Source organism: Ctenopharyngodon idella, chromosome 9, assembly GCF_019924925.1.
Source record: "Ctenopharyngodon idella isolate HZGC_01 chromosome 9, HZGC01, whole genome shotgun sequence".
In the NCBI taxonomy this organism is placed as follows: Eukaryota; Metazoa; Chordata; class Actinopteri; order Cypriniformes; family Xenocyprididae; genus Ctenopharyngodon; species Ctenopharyngodon idella.
In genome coordinates, this window is record NC_067228.1 from 14430797 (window position 1) to 14452133 (window position 21337).

Genomic DNA, 21337 nt, shown 5'->3' on the forward strand with positions numbered 1-21337 from the left:
TTTTCTGATAATATAATTGTTACTAGTTCTGTGCGTACCCTGAAATAAAATCCTGCAGGCGCCCCTGGATTCCTTGATTAAATATTGAATAATTTAGCTAAATATAAGGAACAGTAGGGCCTACACTACTTTTTCAAATCTGTCTCAACTAATGCCTTTAAAGGTGGAAAAAAACTGACATCCCAAAAAGCTCCAATTTTGACAGGGGAGTGTAAGTGTATTATAGCCACTGTATATCAAAAAGGTGTATATAGCATAGTTTGTCTTATAGCGTGCAAACAAATGGCCACCCAAAGTATTAATGATCATAATACTAATTATTTGTTTCTGGAAAAAAAAAAAAAAAAAATAACAACAATGATATATGCATATTTTATTTTAAAAATATTATGATCTTTATTATTAACATAAAAATGATCTGTAATGCAGTTAACAATGAGGTACAGATGATTCGGGTCAGGCTCAGCATCTCACCATCTTTCATCCAACAGTAATCATCATATTTACCTATTTATAAACATACATTCATTTGTTTTGTAGTACCCATGCAATAATCTGTGGATTGACTTCCTCCAGTACTGATTCTTCTGTTCTGCCACGTACTTTGAGTCCATGGTTTGCATCCTTGACCCAGTGAACGGCAGAAGGGCTATTCATGACATGCATGATATTTTGTAGAAGTCTCCGAAAAGCAAGCAAAGGATATGCTTTGTATTTCTATAAAGTAACATAAATATGAATTGTATGTGATAGATTTAGATTATTTATTCACCCCCATATCATTTCAAATCTGTATGACTTAATTTCTTCAGTGGAACACAAAGATATTTTGAAGAATGCTGAAAACCAAACAGTATTGGTGACCATTGACTTCCATTGTGTGTACAAAAAACACATTTCTTAAACTATCTTTTGTGCTCTACAGAAGAAAGAAAGTCATACAGGTTCAAAATGAAATGAGGGTGAGAAAATGTCATTGATGACAGATTTTGTGTTTTGGTGAACTATTCCTTTTAAAAGGTTCAAATGACCATTACTCAATTTAAACCCCATCAATGGAAAACTTCTCATATGTGTTCACCTGTTCACACATGTTATCTGCAGTGCCAGAAACAAACATCACAGAAGTTTGTGAGAGCTCACAGAGGTCTCGGCTCCGCTCAACATATGTTAGTGGTTTTCCTGGTAGAGTCAGTGGGAATGACAAACACAGAACACCCTGGACTACATCCTTCTGTCTACACATACGTTCACACACAGCAACAGCTGTACGAGCACCCATAGAGCGCCCTGGAAACAAATAGACATATAGAGAGAGAGAACATTTAAAAAATAACTTTTGTTTGTAAAAAGAATTATATATATATTTTATATATATATTTGGAAAACAATAATAAAGCCTGGCAAGTTAGGTAAAGCCTCGCTGTAAAGTACTGCTACTTTAAAGTATTAAAAATATATAAATAAATTAAAAAATAAAATAAAATAATATAAGATATAATATAATTAAAAATATATTGGCTGTAAAGTATTAATATTATTATTGCCTCAAATAATAATAATAATAATAATAATAATATAACAATAGAAGGAAATCAGTCAACAACTTAATATTGTTTACTTCACAATAAGAAAATTCAAAAGTGTAACCTATTTTTGAAATACTGCATTTATTTCCGAGAAGTAAAGCCTCTAAAAACCAAAATGGCATCTGCAAATATTTCAGTTCCTCCTTCAAAAATAGACCACTTTTGCTCAATCAAACAAACAAATTTTTCTCTCACACAAAACCTGATATACTTTCTCAGGCTTGTCAAAATAACTTTAGAGAGTGTTTGAGAGGGAAAAAAGAGCAGGAGAGCCCTACCTCCCAAGAAAATGCTGTCTGATGCAAATCTCTCATGGCTTCTTAAGTAATCCTGGTGGATAGCAAAATTGCAATAATTATTTATGCAATTTTAGAAATATTCTTAACAATATTCTTCATTATTAATTACTATCATTAATATTAATAACATTTATGTAATAATATATTTGCACAGTTTAGTTTTGTTTTTAAAAACAATACAATAATAAAATGCAGTTACAGTATAAACATTTCATGTGCATGGTGGTGCTTATAATGATTAAAAAAAGAAGTGCTAACCACAACGGCTCTATAAGCTCTGACTCTATACGGAAAGTTCACCGCCCTGCAGGTGAATCGCAGGCACAGAACACCAGAACGAGCGAGAGCGTGCGCGAGACTTTCCAGCTGTTTGCTGTGCATGTCTCCCCCCGCGCCGTGCGTCAACACCATAGCTGTGCGTTCCTCGGTGACGTCAGCAGGGACCGTGAACACACCATCCAGCTCTTTCTGCTCGAACGGGATTCTCACATTCTCCTGTAATATTCCGCGAATTAAAAATCTCTCCAAAAGTGTCAAAAACGAAGCTCTCATAAATAGATTCTAAGTAAAGCTTGTCATTAGAAAAGACAATAAAACAATGTGAAGCACTCATTATTTTTCTACTTCGTTTAATGCACAAATGTTACTAAGTAAGGTTACATGTTTCTATAGAGAAAATACCTCTGAAAACTCCATTTGGGGGGTTAATAGTTGCGTGGTTGAAGCAATGAGCTCCAAAATACCCGGGTATAATTTTCTCACACGTGGACAGACATATGAATCACGTTGTTAACAGCGCCACCTAAAGTAAAGGAGTGAGCATGCGCCTTAGGTGAGATGTTAAAGTAATCCTAATAAAGAATTTAGACGCTTAAAGGGTTAGTTCACCCAACAGTGAACATTCTGTCATTAATTACTCACCCTCATGTCGTTCCACACCGTGGGACTTTCGTTCATCTTCAGAACACAAATGAAGATCTTTTTGATGAAATCTAAGAGCTTTCTGTCCCTCCACAGACAGCAACACAATTTAAAATTTGACTCTTAAAAAAGTTCATAAAGAGATTGTAAAACTAATCCATATGAATTGAGTAGTTTAGTCCAATTTTTCTGAAAAGACTAGATAGCTTTTTATGGTGAACAGATTTAATTTAGGCTTTTATTCACATATACACATTGATCAGCGGACATAAACAGAAGCTCAACCGAACCTGAATGATGCGCTTGCGGAAGCTCAAACGTGCTGCGTTACACACGAGAATGAACCTCACTGGTTCTCACACGCATCAAGCAAACATGCGTGAGCTTCCGTTTACCACAACTGATGTGTGAGTTGATGAATGTTTACATGTGAATATAAGCCTAAATTCAATTCACTCATCATATAAAGCGAGTCTCTTCAGAAAATTTGGACTAAACGCTCAATACATTTGGATTAGTTTTACGATTTCTTTATTTATGAACTTTTTTGAAGCGTCAAAGTTTCAATTGTGCAGGCTGTCTATGGAGGAACAGAAAGCTCTCAGATTTCATCAAAAAGATCTTTGTTTGCATTCTAAAGATGAACGAAAGTCTTGCGGGTTTGTAACGACATGAGGGTAATTATTGACAGAATTTTCATTTTTGGGTGAACTAATTTAAATTGTATGAATGTCATTGCATTAAGTAGTCACTGTTTTATTATTTTAAAGAAACATTTCGCAAACAAAGCCTTTCAAAATGGAAGTTTGTTTGGTTTTAAATGTTAGATAGGGAACACAGACAACAAATAGTAAAGTCCAGGGCATGTCACATTTTTTACTCAAGTAAATATCTATAAAAAGTCAGTTTTGTCTAAAAAAAGTAAACCTTGACAAAGGCTACTAGCTGAAACGTTGGTAAATAAATAGCCTATGCTTAAGAGAGTCTGCAGTTGTTCTCCTACTCTAAAAAAAAAAAAAAAAAAAAGTAAAAGAACATTTCTTATTTATTCTAATTATTCTGTTATAATGAATTATTCTGAATAAATATCAGTCTCTATTGTGTATTGTATAGTTATTTTATATTAAAGTTTACTCTGATTTTAAAGCCATAAGCAAACACTTCTGTCAAACTTCCTAAACAAAAATGGAAATAATATATAATTAATATAAACCAGACTAGCAAGAGTGTGGAAATAGAAAGATTTAATACAAAAAGAGAAACATTCAGTTAAGACATTGCAGTCACAAGACACTTGATGCACCAAGACTGTGGTCTTAGGAACATGTTCTGGTGCAAATCCATCTAAATTTGATGGCCGCTGTTACATAATGAATTAGGAGGTCTCTTACAGCTCATCTCTGACCTACAGTATGAAAAAACAAAAAAAAAAAAAACAATTAGAAATGTTTGATCTGATCCAGGACTAATGCACTGCAGACTTAAAGAATTCATATAAACATTTTATCAGAGTAATTGCTGATCAGTTCAAGTCATAAAAGGGTATTGCCCTTGTAATTCCAGTTTGTGTGTTTTATGAAATGATAATAAATCCATCAGATACTTAATTAACTCTATTGGTACAACACTATACCAGATGGTGGTAAACGGTTGCTGCCTTACATCTTTTAGAGTCCCTGTCGTTTCTTAACAATACATTTTTTATTTTATTGTGCCCGAAAATTCAAAGATTAACAGTAATATTTAACAATATGAATAGTATAAAACAGTATAAACTGAAATCTTAGTTCAGAAATGCAAAAGTGCTTAATTTGAATGTGTCTCTCAATGGAGTTTGGTTATGGTATTTTAATTTGATGGAATCCAAGAAAACAGACTATTGTACAATGATGACTTTTTAGTATCAATTTCTATTATTGTGTAAAATAGGTTCACTTACTAACAATGAATGTACACATTTTTGCCATTTTATTTAATATAACCAAGGACACACAGACCTTTTTTCTTGCGCAGTAACATGGGAAAAGTTCATCCTTTGGCTGCTCCACCAGCTCCATGCCATCTCGAACCTTGGGCTCAGTGACCTGCAGTTCAGCGTACTTCTAAAAACAAAAACACAGAGCTGGATGAATGCAAAAATTTCATTTAGTGTACAAAATTTTACTGGCAAAACAAAGCAGAAAAGATTTACATTTATATCTCAATATGCAAGTTCAGCTACACAATTTGTGATTATTCTACCTAATCACACACCCTCTTTCTTGGTAAAGTACTTTTATTTTTACTTATAAATTTTAATTAACTGCATCATCATCACACTAAAGAAACATCTTTATCTGCAGTACAAATCACATAAAATTCAAGTAGCCGCTGTGGTCTTGACCTCCCAACACTTCCACGCCTCAAACACACACAGGTTTATTGCTTTGAGTGCTTTAAGGCCAGAATGTGTGTTTAAAGATTAATGTTTGGAGCCGATTGTTATGGAAAACCATAAAGTCCTGGGGTTCATGACCTCAGGGATACTTGTGCTCAGTGACTACTGTAAGCGCTCAGGAAACTTGGGACCAGCTAAAAAAAGATGAAAAAAAAAAAGAAAAAAAAGAAAAAAGAAATAAGGAAAATATTATATTTAGTGAGGTGAATGCCTGAACAGATATTGAATTCTCAGTGTTAAAAAAGTCAAATGAAAAACATTTGCAAAACAAAAGTACTTAAAAAATAAATTAGATATATTTTATATTAAGATGTTAATGTCAATTAAAACTGCCAAAGAAACAAGACAAAATAATTGTTTTTAAGATATAGTCTCTGAAAATGAAAAATCTTAATGTCTTAATTATAAAAATATTACTGCTAATTTCATTACTAATTTTTTCTTTTGTTTTGAGAATGTTTATACATTTACAGAGGAAAGAAACAAAACAACTGATTAGTGATTACTGACTTAGAATGACTTTTTTTTTGTGGCTAATTTACAAGACGTCCAGTTTCAGAACAATTAGGTAATAATCGAGAAAATGTATGCAACACTAAATATGTATAATAAAGTAAATACCCACAGCAGATCTAGAAAGATTGAATCTTATAGAAACATGCTCATGAGTCTTTATTATATGATAAAGGAAAGTGCTTCTAGTCATATTACCATAGTCTTATCAACACATACAGTAAAATGACCACTGAATGTGTATGGCGTGCAGATGGCAAGACATGCGCTATCTGACCTTTGTCTTTTTCAGTCCTTGAGAACAACATAAAACTTGGATGAAGATGGAAGATCAAGATAGGATAAGATATACACACTGCTAAGTTCATAAAATAATTATGTGAACAAAATGTGAACAGAAAAAGAGCAGTTACAAGCAAAAAACAACAACATAGGGTTACTGCATATTTCTTTTTAAATCAAATTTACGACTTTTTAAAACCACAAGAAAAATGAAAATGTATACTGTACGCACATAAAGAACAAACCTATTTCTCAAAAAACATTGTATTATATGCATTTATATTATATATAATACGTAAACAGAACTCAGTACTAGTAAACACATGTAAACATGAAACATTTTAAAACATGTATAAGTGCATAGTAAAGTTCATACCTAACATGCATAACTTGATGTAATGTGACAGATCAAATGACATGTCAAACGATAGAATGACTGTTTGAAAAAAATAGCCAATAAATAGCCTACAGTTCAGAAACAGAAAGAAGCACAGCTACTTTGTTTACAGGGTTACCGGGGTAACAGCTGCATTTCTGCTGTTCCTTCAGCGCCATCTACTGTCAGAGTGTGAATGTGCATTTTCATTCAGAGCGTCTCCTTCGCTCATTCATGCTTCTAAAAATGCATTCTAAAAATGTACATAATTCGTAATTCACCTTAATTCGCATAGTACCTCATTTAAATGTCTCGCAGCATAAATTGCTTGGCTTCACTGCTGGCATTAGTTGATGCCAACCATCTCCGAAAAGGGTCATATTCGAGCTATTGAGAGTTACATTTGCAATCTTATTTTGCTCAAATTTGCCCACTCTCTTCTCTCAAGCAACTCACCCTCCCTGACTTATCTCTGGTGAAGCACGCACTGTAATGTACTATGTTAAAAAAACAAACAAAAAAAAAAAACGTATGTAACATTGTCAAGTGGCGAACAGGTTAGGCTACTACCAAAGACTTTATGCTACACAGCCTAAAAGCATAAATTTTTCAATCAGATTTAAGACATCACCTTAAAATGTAATGAAACTGACTTTTTAATGGCCTTAAAATCGGGAGATTCAAATTTCAGACTTTTAAGACTTTTTAATGCCTCGTGGGAACCCTGCTTACAACCAAGAGTCTGTAGTGTCAGCAAAACAGTGACCTTTCAGCTCTTGGTGTAGTCATTGCCACAAGAGATACACCTGGGCACTGAACTAAAGAAAGAAAAAATATATTACCTGGAAGAGTTTGAAGTAGTAACAGAATATACTGTCGCCCATTAGATGTGTTCGTGCAAACTGCTGACCTGCCAGGGCAATTTTCTTCACCTATAAGATTTTAAAAATAAAAAAAACAGAAAAGGTGGCAGAATTGTTTGTACAGTTACCAATTACTTCAATCACGTTTTCAACAGCGCAATCTGCACAACGACCGCAAACCCTTTCACCCGCATCTCATACTGCTGAATTACAACACCATCACAAGGATGTATGGAAATGTTCTGCTTTGAAAACAGAGAAGAATAGCTTCAACATCTGTAATTCAAACAGTTCTCTATGTATGTGTTCATGTATAATATATATGTATGTATAAAATACTATTACTCTTAGAGCAACCATCCAGCCATATGCTTATTCATCTATTATTTTACATTAACTATATAATACAGTTTATTAAATAGACTATTTATTGAAAACTGGTGTCTTGTCTTATATTGTTTATGCTATTTTATAAAGTAACTGCAATGCATGACCTTGAGTTGAGATTTTACAATGTAATAAAAAAATATATTAATAATCCAAATATGTTAACAACAGGAACAAAGTCTGTACTCCCAAACACTGAGAACTTTCGATGTTTGTGTGTGAATGGGGATGATGTACCTCCTCATCATGGTCTCTAGCCCACTGGATCTTCTCCAGCAGGTCACTGAGGTCAGCTTTAAAGGGGATGTAGTGCACCCACGGCTGGAGTTGCTTGTAAAAGTGCTCATAATAGATGGAGTCGTGTTTCAACACCACACTGTCTCCTGCAAGCAGATAAGGTAATCTGTACGCTGCGACCGTCCCGTCCACATTTATCTGGTACTTATACTGTTAAAAGCGAAACATACAAGTCACCTCCGTTAAAAATAACACTACACTACAAAAAAACAAAACAATGCTATGTCTATTAAAGTTTCGTGCAATTCACACACCTTAAAGAAGTCAAAAAAGGACACATGTTTGGCGAGGGGCCCATAAAGGCTCTCATCATGTTTGAAAAAGAAGAAGTTGGTTAAGGCGGCATCGAGCACGGCAGGGTTCGTCCGCGCCAGTTTAACCAGCTCAAGACGCTCTTTCCTGCTGTCTCGCCCTCTCCAGAATGCTTTGCTCATCTTCTGCTCCCACGCTGGACCTGTGTGTCCCTGGACAGACATCATGTCCAGACTCACTCTGCCACAAAACAAAATGATCAAAGAACAGATATTTTGATCAGTCAGATTTCATATTGTTATGTAATAATTCATGATTTTACTATACGTACTGTGAACTTTTAATATGCCTTTTTCCCCATCACATTATTTTGTCATAAAAATTGTGTAAGAAATATAAATATATGTCATAATGTCATAAAAATTGTCATTAAAATTGTTAGCATAGATATTGCATCTTGTTTTTGTAAACAGACACAATTTTACCTAATATCAAATTTATATCTTAAAAAAAATTAATTCATAATCCAACTCTGAGACCAACAGTGAAAATACGACCTTACTGCATTTTTCTCATTTTTTCTATGTTTGAAATATTTCTAAAACTCTTTGTTTGGCATTTTGTTAAAATAATATTAGAAAAAGAATTACAATAAAACTTTATTTACTACTTTAAATCAGGTTTAAAATGCCAGAATTCCTTAAAAATCCATAAAACGTTTTATGTTGTTCCATAAAATGTTTTACATGTTTACTGCCTCTCTGAGAGCCACAAGTCTGTTTTTTTTTTTTTTTTTTTTTTACCTGCCCATAGTTTCCAATACAGACTCTGTGAGGTCATAGGTTGGCATGACGATGTCTTGTGTGTCATTGGAGCCACACCATGAAAATATTGGGCTGGGCTTCTCAGAGGCCCGTCTCTTCTCCAGGGGCCAGTCCCCCAAATTCGCAAAAAACTCAATGTCCGGAAGATTGACCTGGTCAAACACAACAGCATTTAATGGACTTTTTTTTTTTTTTTTTTTTCACTTTAACATATAATATACATAACATACATCATTTAACATAGAACATTAAAAAGTTTTGGGTCCGTAAGTATTTGTTGTTTTTCATTTTACAATTTAATTACACATTTTATACAATTATACAATTTTAAATAACTGTTTTGTATTTTAGTAGAATACAATTTTTATGTAAAAATTGTAACATTATAAATGTCTTTACTGTTACATTGATCAGTTGAATGAGTCCTGAATAAAAGTATTAACTTCTTTTTTTATTAAAAACAAACAAACAAAAAAATAAAATACGTACCCCAAACCTTGAATGGTAGTAGGTAGTGTATGAAAATTTAAGTATTGAATACTAAAAGTGTTATTTTTTGTAATACTTGTCCCCCACACACTTTTGTATGGACTGAAATTAGCACTGTAACATTCATATCAAATTCAAGTCCTCTCACCGCTCTGTTACAGTGCCATCTAATGGTTCTGAAGGTAAATGACTGAGAACATACATGACATGCTTATAAATAACATTTTTATTACTTCACATAATCTACGTGCATAAAACATTTGTAGTAGTAGTAGTAGTAGTAGTATATTGAGCTAATACTCACTTTACGTGTGAGGGACAGAAGGAAAGCATCCATGAAGATCCTGAATCCGACATGTTCTCCATGTGTTTTTATATAAACCTACAGTAACAAAGAATCAATCATTGGCATCTACTTGCGTCTTTATGTAGTTACATAGGCTACAGGAGTAAAAAGATTGTGATGAGCACATTAAACGTGTATATGTGTGTGTACCTGGTTGTTTTTGATGGTGTAGTGGCACAGGCTATGTCTCTTCCCAAAGCGCTGGAGGATCTCATGAGCATTACGATCTGGATCCACACTGGGAAAGACAGATAAATCACTCTCTATCTGAGAGAATGAAGCTGGACAGTGCATGTTCTTCTCCCATAATGCACCACTGGGCTCTGGGCAGTCACATGATTCGTGATACACTGCACCTGGGTAGTGAGAAATAGGTTAGCGTCAACTTCCAGGCATTTTTCCATCTCTGTATCATGAAAGCAGGCTTGATTCTTCTCACCTCTGAGCACATATGGTGATTTCCCCACCAGCTTGTCTTTCAACAGAATCTGAATGTGCAGATCTGTGTAACTGGCGTACATGCGGTACCGAACCAAAAAGGATCCGTCGTTCCGGTCTAAAATCTGGACCCAGATTCTGGAATACGGGTCCGTTGGAGATGTAATCTGCACTTCGAATGTTTTCTCTCCAGGAGAAGTCGTGAAACTAAAGATAAGGAAATTCAAAATGTCAAAGACATTATTATTTTAGCCATGATAGAAGTAAACTAATGCCTTAAAATGAACACATGAAACGACTCTTAAACAATATGCTTTCACCTCCCTGGGTGAAAATCAAAGAAAGACCTATCCTGAGAATTCACCAGGAATTTCTTGTTGTTTCTTGTTCTGTATAATATAGTACTTTGAAGACTGAAAAGTTGTTGATATTGCATTATAGGATCATCAGACCTGTGTATTAGTCTCTGACTTCTTCAAGTACCAAGACAGTTTACTTAAAGGGATAGTTCACCCAAAAGTGAAAATTTTGTTATCATTTAACTCACCTTTATGTTGTTCTAAACTTGTATGAGTTTCTTTCTTCTGTTGAACACAAAAGAAGATATTTTGAAGAATGTCAATAACCAGAGAGTTGATGGTAGCCACTGACTCCCGTTGTATTTTTTTCCCCTACTATGGAAGTCAATGGTTACCGTTGACAGTCTGGTTACCAACATTCTTCAAAATATCTTCCTTTGTGTTCAAAAGAAGTTTGGAACAATTTGAAGGTGAGTAAATGATAACAACATTTTCATTTTTGGGTGAACTATCCCTTTAAGAACTACAGAATAAGATGATCTTAGTGGAACTCTGAAGGCTCTACTATTGTATAATTTTAGGTTCTAGTTGGAACTGATCAATTTTGAGCTTTTTTTTTTTGACTACTGGAAAGAACACATCCAAAAGTGAAGTGTTTTTTTTTTTTATTTTTACACTTTATGTATTTGAGTCTGTAGATTTCAATCACAATACGGCCGTTTTCTCAAAATTAGTTTTTTTTTTTTTTTTTCTCATGAACTGAGCCAGAAATCGCCACCTCAGTACCGTCTACATACACAAAACTTTCTCATTTAATTCTGAAGGATTTTACAGAGTCTGTACATATATAATTTGTCTGATTTATATCACATTTTATTTCCTAAAGGTATTTATTTACTAAAAATTTGTTTTTTGGCTGTTAAGAGTGTTTTCTGATTTATGGAGTGATAAAAAGAGATATAAAACAATCCATTATGTAAAACCCTTTAGCTCCAATGTCAACAACATGAAATCTTGAACCTAGCTTTATATAACTTTCAAATGTATGTCCAGGAAATGTAACGTTATGCAAAATGCATGCACATTTAATTAGACAATGTCTCATTTGGACATTTAAACATAACATTTCAGAAAACTTGTAATACGTTCCTCATATTCACATGTGGTGTTTTTCTTTAAATAAAAAGGACCGTGAAGTTACGTGTCGACGGGTTTTGAAATTTCAACCTTAATTTTACTGCCAGATGTTTAACCAATATGCCATACCGTCCCATTATGGTCTTTCAGCAGGACTAACTCACTTTCTTCCGGTGGTGTCCACTGTCTGTATGAAGAAGAACCGAGCAGGAAGGACAATGTTTGTCTCCAGTCCAGGACCCCAGATCAAAGTTTTGCTCGCGCTGGGCGCCGCCTCTGCCTTTGATCTCCGCGTCATGAAAACGATGCAAGGCATCAAGAGCAGCAAAAGTTTTCTCAACATGTTCATGGAGCGTGAGAGCACTTTCAGTAGTGGACGCTTTCATTTATCATCACCTCACCAGAATGGCATTTGCTCATAATAAAACATTGCTTAAAAAACACTAATGATACATTTCACCACATACTCACATTCACCAAAATACCAGCGGTACGATGAGCAAACTAACCTACAGACACCCTCGTGAGAAAATCTCTGCAACAGACCCAATGCGCTCATGTGATTGGTTGTTCAGACTTTGTGGACGCCGATGACGCAACTTACTGGAAGCTGATTGGCTGTGTAATAGGAAGAGGAAAGACGCTTGCGTTTGGGAATACGGCTTGAAGTCGGCGCTGCTTCAGTGTGCTTTGTGTTATTCATTTTTGTAGGCTACATCGGATCCGTCAATCACAATGATCTTATAACCCGTACAAAAATGACCACGGTATTGTTACTACCGTAAATCTGTGGTAAATTAGCATTAGCCATCACTGTCATCAAAAAATAAATTTTATTGAAGAGATTTCATCAACAATGACTGTTGTCACTGCAATGGTATTATAATGGGAACGACCATGGTAAATATTTTGGTTTATTATTAAGATAGATAGACAAATAAACAGATTTCAGATAGATTTTTACAGGCCTATGTTTATCCATTTATGTATCTTGCATGTTCAAAATATGCAGTCTTCTGTGAGCATAATACACATTTAGTTATTTTATGAATTATTGGCACTGTAGGCTTGACCTTGGTCGACAACTTACTAGCCCATAATATTACAGAAACAAACCAGTCTTATGATCTTGTGTACATCAATAAATGTTTATTTCAATTTGATTTGCATCAACATATTTTTCCATTTTATTTTCAATAACCTCTATAACACTACTAGAATATCGATAAGAACGAAAGGTGGCATTATCCATTTAAACAAGACCGACGTTGCTGCCTTCTCTGAAGGTATCAGAGGACCAGGTGTTGGGGTGGAGGAAACTACAGTTAGACCTACAGAACTTCAGTCAGAATATCAGACACGGTACCATCTTTAAACAGGTACGACATTCACAGAGGAATATCCAAATCACATAATTTAGTTCAATGACCATGTCGCTCTCCTCCAGGTTGAACTGTACATTTTCATATAAAAACTGAGAACATACAAACAAAACACCCTGTCTGTGAGAGTCAGTTTTTACTTGTTTCGACACTGAAGAGGAATCATTGGAGAATCAGTTGAAACAAATATAATGGTGAACATGAAATAAAACCAACAGGTTTCTTCAGAAGAGACCATCTTTACATGGTTTTGGCATCTTAGAGTCTTGAGTGTCTTCTCGAGTCCAAATCTCCACACATGCAATGTCTTCCTTCTTTAATCATGAGCTATTATTTTAATGTAAAAGCATAAAGAAAAAGGTAATATTGCGTAAGAGCCCAAGTTTGACTAACGGTTGACGATGTGTATTCTCATGAGCCTTGAGTTTGTATTTCAATGCACAACATTTACGTTACTGAGTAGCAGCTTGTATATACAAAGCCAAATGGGCAGAGGCATGGACTACGGAAGATATGCTGAGATTGTTACAGTAAAGCACTAGAAGGTCAGAGGTCATCAGAGGACAATCATAGAAACACAACATGAGTCTCAAATACGATTCTGGAAGATTTAGCTTACATGTAACACTATAATTCACGGGCGAACCGCAGGGCGACTCGCTCGGTTTGATCTTTCCAGACACATATTCAAAAAACATAGTAGCGCCCACTGATCAGTCTAAACACCATTTCAACAGTCGATTGACAACCAGAAGACACAAGCGAACAATCGTCTGACACTAAAGTAGTAAGGTAGAAAACATCGTTTTGACGTTATATTGAAGGAAATAAAAAGAAGAAAAAGAACAAAAGTTGTCCCTTGTACTGGAATGTGAAGGAAATCTCTCCACGATGCATTCAAACTTTGGCAGAGAAAACGGAGGTCATTCATTCGTTGTCCTCAGCGACGTAAAAAAACAACGTACTATCTTTGTTACACGTGCCCAGAGGCAACAGAAAAGACTAGAAACGAAATAACAGGCCAGCTGAAATTGATCTTTTAAAGTAACGAACATCATGACGAATTAGAAAACAAATCAAACCGTATTTATACTTTCACAGACACGCATGAAGAGCCAACCCTTCTGTCTGAGTTTGGCTGGCTTGTCTTATCTACATGTAAGAGCCCAGAATATCAACCACAGACAAATTAATTCATCGCTAGTTTACAGTTAAAGATACTTCACCCATCTAGAATATGGCACGTTAAGTATTACATATGAGAAACACGCTCGAAAAGGACCTCACAGACACACACTCGTCACGTGGCGCCAAATACATTTCACTACTTTCACTTCTAAAACCATGTCACGTCATACGTCTCTAGGAGAAGGTGAAGTACCTTTTGGAGACGGATTAAAAAGTTGGTTGTGGTGCTTTTTGCGAGCTAGCAGCAAAGAAAACGGAAAAAGTTTGCGTTTGTGACTGAACGTCGTGGGTGTGGCCAACTGAGTCGCCGTCTTCGGCCTGATTTGCAGTACGAGAGTGGATAAATTGGTGTCATATATGACAAGACAGAGTGGTAAATATTCTCAAAATATATATCGCTGAAAGAAACAGTATGGCGTCATCAAAAAAAACAAAATATTTTGGCCTTATAGCAATGCAGGTATACATTTTTTGTTTATATATATTTGTTTGCTATTTCAAAAAATATAAAGTTTTTGTCATAGTTTATATTATTGGCTTAGGTTATTAAATAAAAGTTTGTTAATCTTTTGTTTCCCTTTTATAACATGCTGCTTTTTAATATGGCAGTTTTACGTTTTTATAGGTCATCCATTTTGTTTCATGCACTCTTGTTGATTTGGTAACTTTCCGAGTATCTACACGGCGTGAGCCAATTTGCTTCTTGTGAGTGAGGAGACCCCGATCAACCCCTGTACATAAATGAAGATGACATCTGATTTACAATGCGGGTATGGAACCCCACTTACTCATGAACAGTAATGGTACAAGTCCATCGTATCATAATCTGGCCTTCGCCTTTTTAAGCAATCAGAGTAAGACAATCCTGTACACAGACAGAAGAGAAGCTGAACAGCCCTTAAGTCTCTCGGTCCATCCGTCTCGCTCACTCTCTCTCTTTTAAAGAGTGAAAGTCCAAGTACCAGAGTAGTACACGAGAGTGCGCCCTCCTCGAGGACCCTCTAAAACTGATACCACTTCTTGTCTTTGCATTTCAGCATCAGCTGTGGAGGGCAAAAGTGAAAACAAAGAGTTTGAATAAGCACATTTAAGATTTATTTGTATTTATATTTCTGTTTTCTCATTCTCTTGCTCTCCTACATACCTCGTGAGCGTGTTTAGAGAAGGTTTCTGCGCTGGTCATCATCAGAGCGGTCCTCTCCTCCAGCTCCCCGAGCCTCTGTCCTCTCTCATCCAGGGCAATGCGAGCTCGGGCCAGTTCCCCCACCACCCCGCCTGCTGCTGCCTTCATGCCCTCCATTCCACCCTGTCCTGGGATGTGCTGTGCCAGGCTGCGGGACGCCTTACCCGCTGCTGCCTCGCCAACTAGAGAACAAGAGAAACGAAGGGAAAAAAAGGCAGTGTTGTTATTGTTAAAGTTCCCCTGTAGTCAATAATTGTATCCCTTAAAACTCATCTTTGATCACCAAAATGACATATTTAAATGTTTTTTCTGTGAAAAAAATGTTTCCATGCCTTAAAATAGCTTGAATGTAACTCTACACCCTTGCGTCATTTAGTATACGCGGATCTATGAATATGCAAATTAGCCCCACCTCCACTCACTTGCACGAGCTCAGAGATCCACTCGGTCAACTTACTGAGGTAAACGCTGCACAATGGTATCTCTCTTTACAACACTGGACACATAACGGTAATTAATATTAGCCTTTTGCTTGACTATGTTATCAAACAGCTAATAATGTGTTGCTAATGTTACACTAACCATGTTCCCGTTCACTATCTCAGAGTCAGCCAGCTGCCTTCTAAAAATCAGTATTCTTAGAAACGCTTTGAACACTCAGAACGTCAGTGGAGAAAGGCATATAGTTCATCATAACATTGTAATACCTGATTTTTCATATCAACAGAAAAATATACCGGGATAACCTGGCTTCTTTTGAGACTCCCTTGCGCGGTCAGTTAATGATATGCTAAAGCCCGTCGGCAAGTTGACGTAATTGGTTACAAGGTAGTTTGTGACGTCACAAACACCAGCGATTTCAAACCGCATTTTTGAAACTGTCTTTAGATCACTGCAGTTTTAAAAAGAAAATACTGGTTTGTCTTAAAGCATATTAAAAATACCACATAGACATATAAACAGCATTAAAAACTTGATTTTCACCACAGGGAGACTTTGACTAAAACTACACTCTTTAAAATAAAGGTTCTTTATTGGCATTGATGGATCCATGAAGAATCTTTAAAGTCCATGGAAACTTTCCATTGAACAATAGGTTCTATATAGTGGAAAAAGGTTCTTTGGATTATTATAATGTTCTTCACACTATGAAAAAAAAAATTTATTTTAAGAACTGTTCACTGAAAGGTTCTTTGGGGAACCAAAAATGGTTCTTCTATGGCATTCTTTAATCTTTTTTGGAACCTTTATTTTTAAAAGTGTATTAAAAAATAATTTTCTGCAATGGAAATGCTGAAATAAAATAAATTAGAAAATATGCCTTGGCAACTAACTGAAATAAGTATGTTGATGTACTAAAATGATTAAAACTAAAACCTAAATAAAAATAAAGCGATATAAAAATTGATAAAAATATTTTTATAAAAATTAAGCAAAATTACAAAAAATTAAAATAAAACTGAAAATATAAAAATAAAAAGCTAATTCAAAATATTAATAAATACTATAATAGTATATAAATAATAGTAAAATAACACTAAGTATTTAGTGGGGTAGTGGGAAGAGTAATAGACATAAATATTTCTGATTTACAAATTAAAACTAATTAGAAGATTTTTTAGATTCACATTATATATGTCAATCTCACGGTCTTTTCCTGTGTAAGTGGGCAGTTCTGAGCTCAAATGTGAACCAGAGTTTATGTGATCTGTGGATCCACGGGTCTGGATCTGTGAGATAATGTTTGCACATGCACACGCGCACACACAGAGGAGAGAAAAAAAACTCCACTCACACAGCTCCTCTCGGTCGAAGTTTTGGGCGTTGCCGCTAAAAAAGCCCTTGAGAAAGCCACGGTTCTGAGCCTCCGGGGTCTCGATGGGTGTAAAGAGCTCCCCTAACATCTCCTGCAATTAATGAAGAATAGTGAATCAAAGTGTTTAATAGAGAAAAATCATATCAAATACTGCAACGAAAGCAATGTCAGCACAGTCAGTTCAAAAACTCACCAGCAGATGTCAGAACAGTTACACATTTCACTACGTAAAACAGAAAGTTTTGGCAAGACAAAAGCTCTCTCTTTCTCTTGTGTTTGACAGAGACACTTATAAAGAAACAGAGGCCACATTTGAAATGGAATACTAGTATGCATACTAGTAGAGCATACTGAACAGTATACATTAAATATACTTACTATTACATAAAATTTCAAAAAATAGTATGTGAAACACGCTCTATGCAATAATAAATAATTCAAACTGTGGAATGCCGAAATGTTTTTCTTTTCTTTTCTTTTCTTTTTTTTTTTTCCCAATTTTAATTAAGTTTGGGCTAAAAAAAAATCTTCATTTTAATAAAAATAATTTGGTAGGAAAGAGATCAATATCATGGTTTAAATCAGTTTGAGTTTATTTGTCAAACTGGAAATAAATGGTCAAGAAAATTGCATTGCATTGTGGGATACATACACTAATGTTCAAAGGTTTAGGGTCAGTAAGATTTTTTTTATTATTATTATTTAAATAAATAAATACTTTTATTCAGCAAGAACGCATTTGATTGATCAAAAGTGACAGTAAAAAATGACTTCAAATGAATGCTGTTCTTTTGAACTTTCTATTCATTAAAGGGTCCTGAAAAAAATAGATCACAGTTTCCACTAAAATATTAAGCAGCACAATCATTTTCATTATGGATAATTATAAGAAATACTTTTTGAGACCCAAATCAGCATATTAGAATTAATGGAGTAATGGACGCTGAAAATTCAGCTTTGCTATCACAAGAATAAATTACATTTTAAAATATATTAAAACAGTAAACCGTTAGTTTAAATTATAATGATACTTCACAATATTACAGATTTTACTGTATGGTGAGCATAAGAGATTCCTTTCAAAAACATAAAAATAAATAAAAAATCCTACAGACCCCAAACTTTTAAACAGTAGTGTATATTGCAGTTCGGACATTCTATGCATACAGAAAATTAGCATATTGTGCACATGGTACATACTGCATACTGCAAAAATAGAATGAATAGTATGGCATTATGCTATTTCCATCCTAACCAGACAGAGAGGAAACAACAGAGGGAGAGAAAGGACAGAATGACAACCTGTGTGGCAGAAATTACAGCCGAGATGCAGCAGGGCTCGGCTCAGCTCAGCAGAGCTCAAAGCATCCATGACAAGCATGACATTTCACTTCAATAACCACCATCAGCATGCACACACACACACACACTCAAAGGCACAGCCACCTGTAGGTTGTCACACATCTCCTGGCTGTAAGTGATTCTCTGTATCTCTGTGGGGGAGCACAGATACAGCGCCTGCCCTCCGTTGGTGAAGCAGAATGTTCTGGCAATGCGCATGTCCGTTAGCGGCAGGTAGGCGACATCTAGCAGAGGCCGTAAACTGGGAAGGCTGCAAAACATACACACAACATACACACATGTAAGACTTAGAAACTGCATTCCAATATCCTTTGTTTTGGAAAAGACAGTGAAAATACTCTAATTTATAGTGAAGAATGAAGAAATTCATGCCTAAAATATCATACTGCACTGAAGGTAGGATTTTATATGAAGCCAACAAAAGCACAAGGATTGAGCTGGTTTCTGTAAACTGGATTAAACTGAAAATCAAAACCAAAAGGCTCTGAGCTGGTATTAAAGGAATGTTGCAGGCTAATTATAAGTTAAGCTCTATCGACGGAACCTGTCAAAATCTTTGGATTAACACAGACATTTTTACTTAACCCTCAGTTTGTAAAAACAAGAAAACCTTCTGTTTACAGTAATGCACTTACAATAGAAAGTCTAAGGCGTTCCGTAGGGTTTAAAAGCTCATATTTCTAGCTAATGCACTTACATTAATTATTCTGTACAGAGATGTGTGGATGAACAAGAACAGTTTGCATTATCAATGTAATCTCTGTGGTTAGATTTTAGATGTAAACAGACCCTGTTACAGGATTTACTGGTTTTACATGGTCATAAAAGAGGTGAGAAAATGGATATAATAATAATACTTTTTTTAATGTACTATTTTAATTTTTAAATTAATTCTATATTTGAGAGGGTTCTAGCATTTAAGAGTGTATTATTTTGATTTGCCACACTTCCTGCTGCCAGCAGGTGACGCTTTGACTATAACTGAATATAGCACTTAGCCAAGTGTTGCATGATTTAACGTGTTTCTAACATGTTTGGTACTTCATGGCATATTTAAATGTGTTTCTGGGAGTGAATTACAGTTTAAAGCATGACATTTCCTGTTGCCAGCAGGTGGCGCTATGACTGTAACTGAAAATTGTCATGTAGATGTCTTCAGGCCAGGACTCTTATCACACATGTGAAGTTTGGGGCAGATCGGACATTGTATGCCTGACTTACAACAGCTTCCTGTTTCATGGCGAAACATCAAAATTTGTCAGGCCTCCACGGACACAACGAAAGATCTTTGCAATTTAACGTCGCCAAGGCCTTAAGATTAGACTGATCAAAAGGAGGAGTTTGTTAAAGTACAACGTCTGGAAATGGCAAAAACTGCACAAATTTTGCAAAGAAAATTCTAAATATCTGACTTTCTGTTGGTTTTCAGATTTTGTACCAGGAGACATTTTTATGTAGGTATTAGGCTTTTACATGTGTGTATCGAATTTCATGCCTGTACATGAAACGTAGTGTGAGGGGCATTTCGTTGAAATTTTTGAGGTGGCGCTATTGAGAAATTTTGCCACACCTAATTCTGAAACCCCTATCAGACATAAATTTTCAGCACTTCTGACGCATGTGCAAAGTTTCATGAGTTTTCGAGCACGTTTAGGCCCTCAACAATGTGACTCATTTCAGAGTAGAAGAAGAAGAAGAAGAAGAAGAAGAAATGGAGCAATTCCAATAGGGTCCTTACACCATCGGTGCTCGGGCCCTAATTTATTTTTTATTTTCTAAATTATTTTCATTTCCCCCTATAAGCAAGAGACATTTTTTTTTCTGTTTTAGTGTCAATATATATTATATATATATATATATATATATATTTATATGATATTTAAATTGTAGGTTTTGTTTGAGGGACCTTCTGGTTTCCAGCCCTGAGCTCTACCAACTACATCACAATTTCCAAATTTGGAAAAAAAGAAAAGTTAAAGCAAACCTCAAAGTCATGATGTGTCCATTGGCGCAGAAGCAGGCCAGACAAACGCTGTTACAAACCGACACCACATCGGCCCGCAGCACGAAGGATGACTCTGTGATGTTGTGTACATATAAGCAGGCCTGGGAGGGCATGAGGAACACTTTCGCCTGCCTCTCTGAACACACTATGGCTAAGTGACCGTCTCCACTGGCCTCTTGAGAAGACGAGGGCGAGAAATTGACCAGCTTCCGCTTGCGGGGTCGATCTGGGTCATCTGGGACTTGTTGGTCCCGCCACACCTCGTAGGGACTGTGGATAAGAGCGCCCCCACAGTCCAGGAAACCAAACCGCAGAATGGAGCCCTTCAGCATTAAGACTGTGCCTGAGAGGGAAGAGAACCAAAACGATATTGTGCATTAGTGTCCAGCCACTTTTTCACTGGTGTTGGTTCCGAAAGTATTTTTTCCATTAATATTTCTAATAGGGATTTAAAAAGTCGCCATTAAAGCAGTATAAGCCAAGAACTAAGCCACCCATTGATGAGATGAATCACAACATTACAAATTTTGCTTTTATTCAAGGCAAAATAGTATTTAAATATGTAGAGCATAAGGAAATTGACTCAATTATGTCATTTGTGGTGCTTTATGGGAGTGGACGTTCCCTGCAGAGCTATTTTGGCATGATTTGC

At 35.6% G+C, this 21337-nt stretch overlaps 3 protein-coding genes across 14 annotated transcripts in view; all 3 read right to left on the reverse strand.

Moving 5' to 3' along the window:
* Positions 1-371: 371 nt before the first annotated feature.
* Positions 372-2762, reverse strand: tex30 (testis expressed 30). Its single transcript, XM_051905601.1, has 5 exons — positions 2570-2762; positions 2147-2383; positions 1868-1919; positions 1082-1290; positions 372-682 (listed from the first exon to the last, which is right to left on the reverse strand). Exons 1-5 carry the CDS (start codon positions 2582-2584, stop codon positions 650-652), a joined length of 546 nt encoding a protein of 181 aa, XP_051761561.1. The 5' UTR covers positions 2585-2762; the 3' UTR covers positions 372-649.
* A 1274-nt stretch (positions 2763-4036) lies between these two features.
* Positions 4037-12306, reverse strand: poglut2 (protein O-glucosyltransferase 2). The gene is made up of 10 exons (XM_051906207.1): positions 11914-12306; positions 10315-10520; positions 10026-10231; positions 9834-9911; positions 9020-9192; positions 8219-8456; positions 7905-8114; positions 7260-7349; positions 4807-4911; positions 4037-4214 (listed from the first exon to the last, which is right to left on the reverse strand). Exons 1-10 carry the CDS (start codon positions 12096-12098, stop codon positions 4197-4199), a joined length of 1509 nt encoding a protein of 502 aa, XP_051762167.1. The 5' UTR covers positions 12099-12306; the 3' UTR covers positions 4037-4196.
* A 570-nt stretch (positions 12307-12876) lies between these two features.
* The window catches only part of stxbp5l (syntaxin binding protein 5L), a 149163-nt gene continuing 140702 nt past the window's right edge, over positions 12877-21337 (reverse strand). For all 12 annotated transcript variants that reach the window (XM_051906182.1, XM_051906185.1, XM_051906184.1 and 9 more), the window contains 5 exons: positions 20665-21028; positions 18765-18930; positions 17298-17409; positions 15464-15684; positions 12877-15362 (listed from right to left, as the gene is read on the reverse strand). In XM_051906182.1, coding sequence (XP_051762142.1) covers positions 15321-15362; positions 15464-15684; positions 17298-17409; positions 18765-18930; positions 20665-21028 — 905 coding nt within the window. In that variant the 3' untranslated portion in view covers positions 12877-15320. The remainder of the gene's footprint in view (positions 15363-15463; positions 15685-17297; positions 17410-18764; positions 18931-20664; positions 21029-21337) is intronic.

Excerpts from the sequence above, each read along its gene's own strand:
- tex30 (XM_051905601.1), bottom strand. Across the intron at positions 1,920-2,146 it reads GAGCTTATAGAGCCGTTGTG|GATTACTTAAGAAGCCATGA; the intron begins GTTAGCACTTCT and ends GCTATCCACCAG. Across the intron at positions 1,291-1,867 it reads AGACAGCATTTTCTTGGGAG|GGCGCTCTATGGGTGCTCGT; the intron begins GTAGGGCTCTCC and ends ATTTGTTTCCAG.
- poglut2 (XM_051906207.1), bottom strand. The coding sequence starts at position 12,098 with ATGAACATGTTGAGAAAACTTTTGCTGCTCTTGATGCCTTGCATCGTT. Across the intron at positions 10,521-11,913 it reads GTGGACACCACCGGAAGAAA|TTTCACGACTTCTCCTGGAG; the intron begins GTGAGTTAGTCC and ends CCTTATCTTTAG. Across the intron at positions 8,115-8,218 it reads CCTTTTTTGACTTCTTTAAG|TATAAGTACCAGATAAATGT; the intron begins GTGTGTGAATTG and ends CGCTTTTAACAG.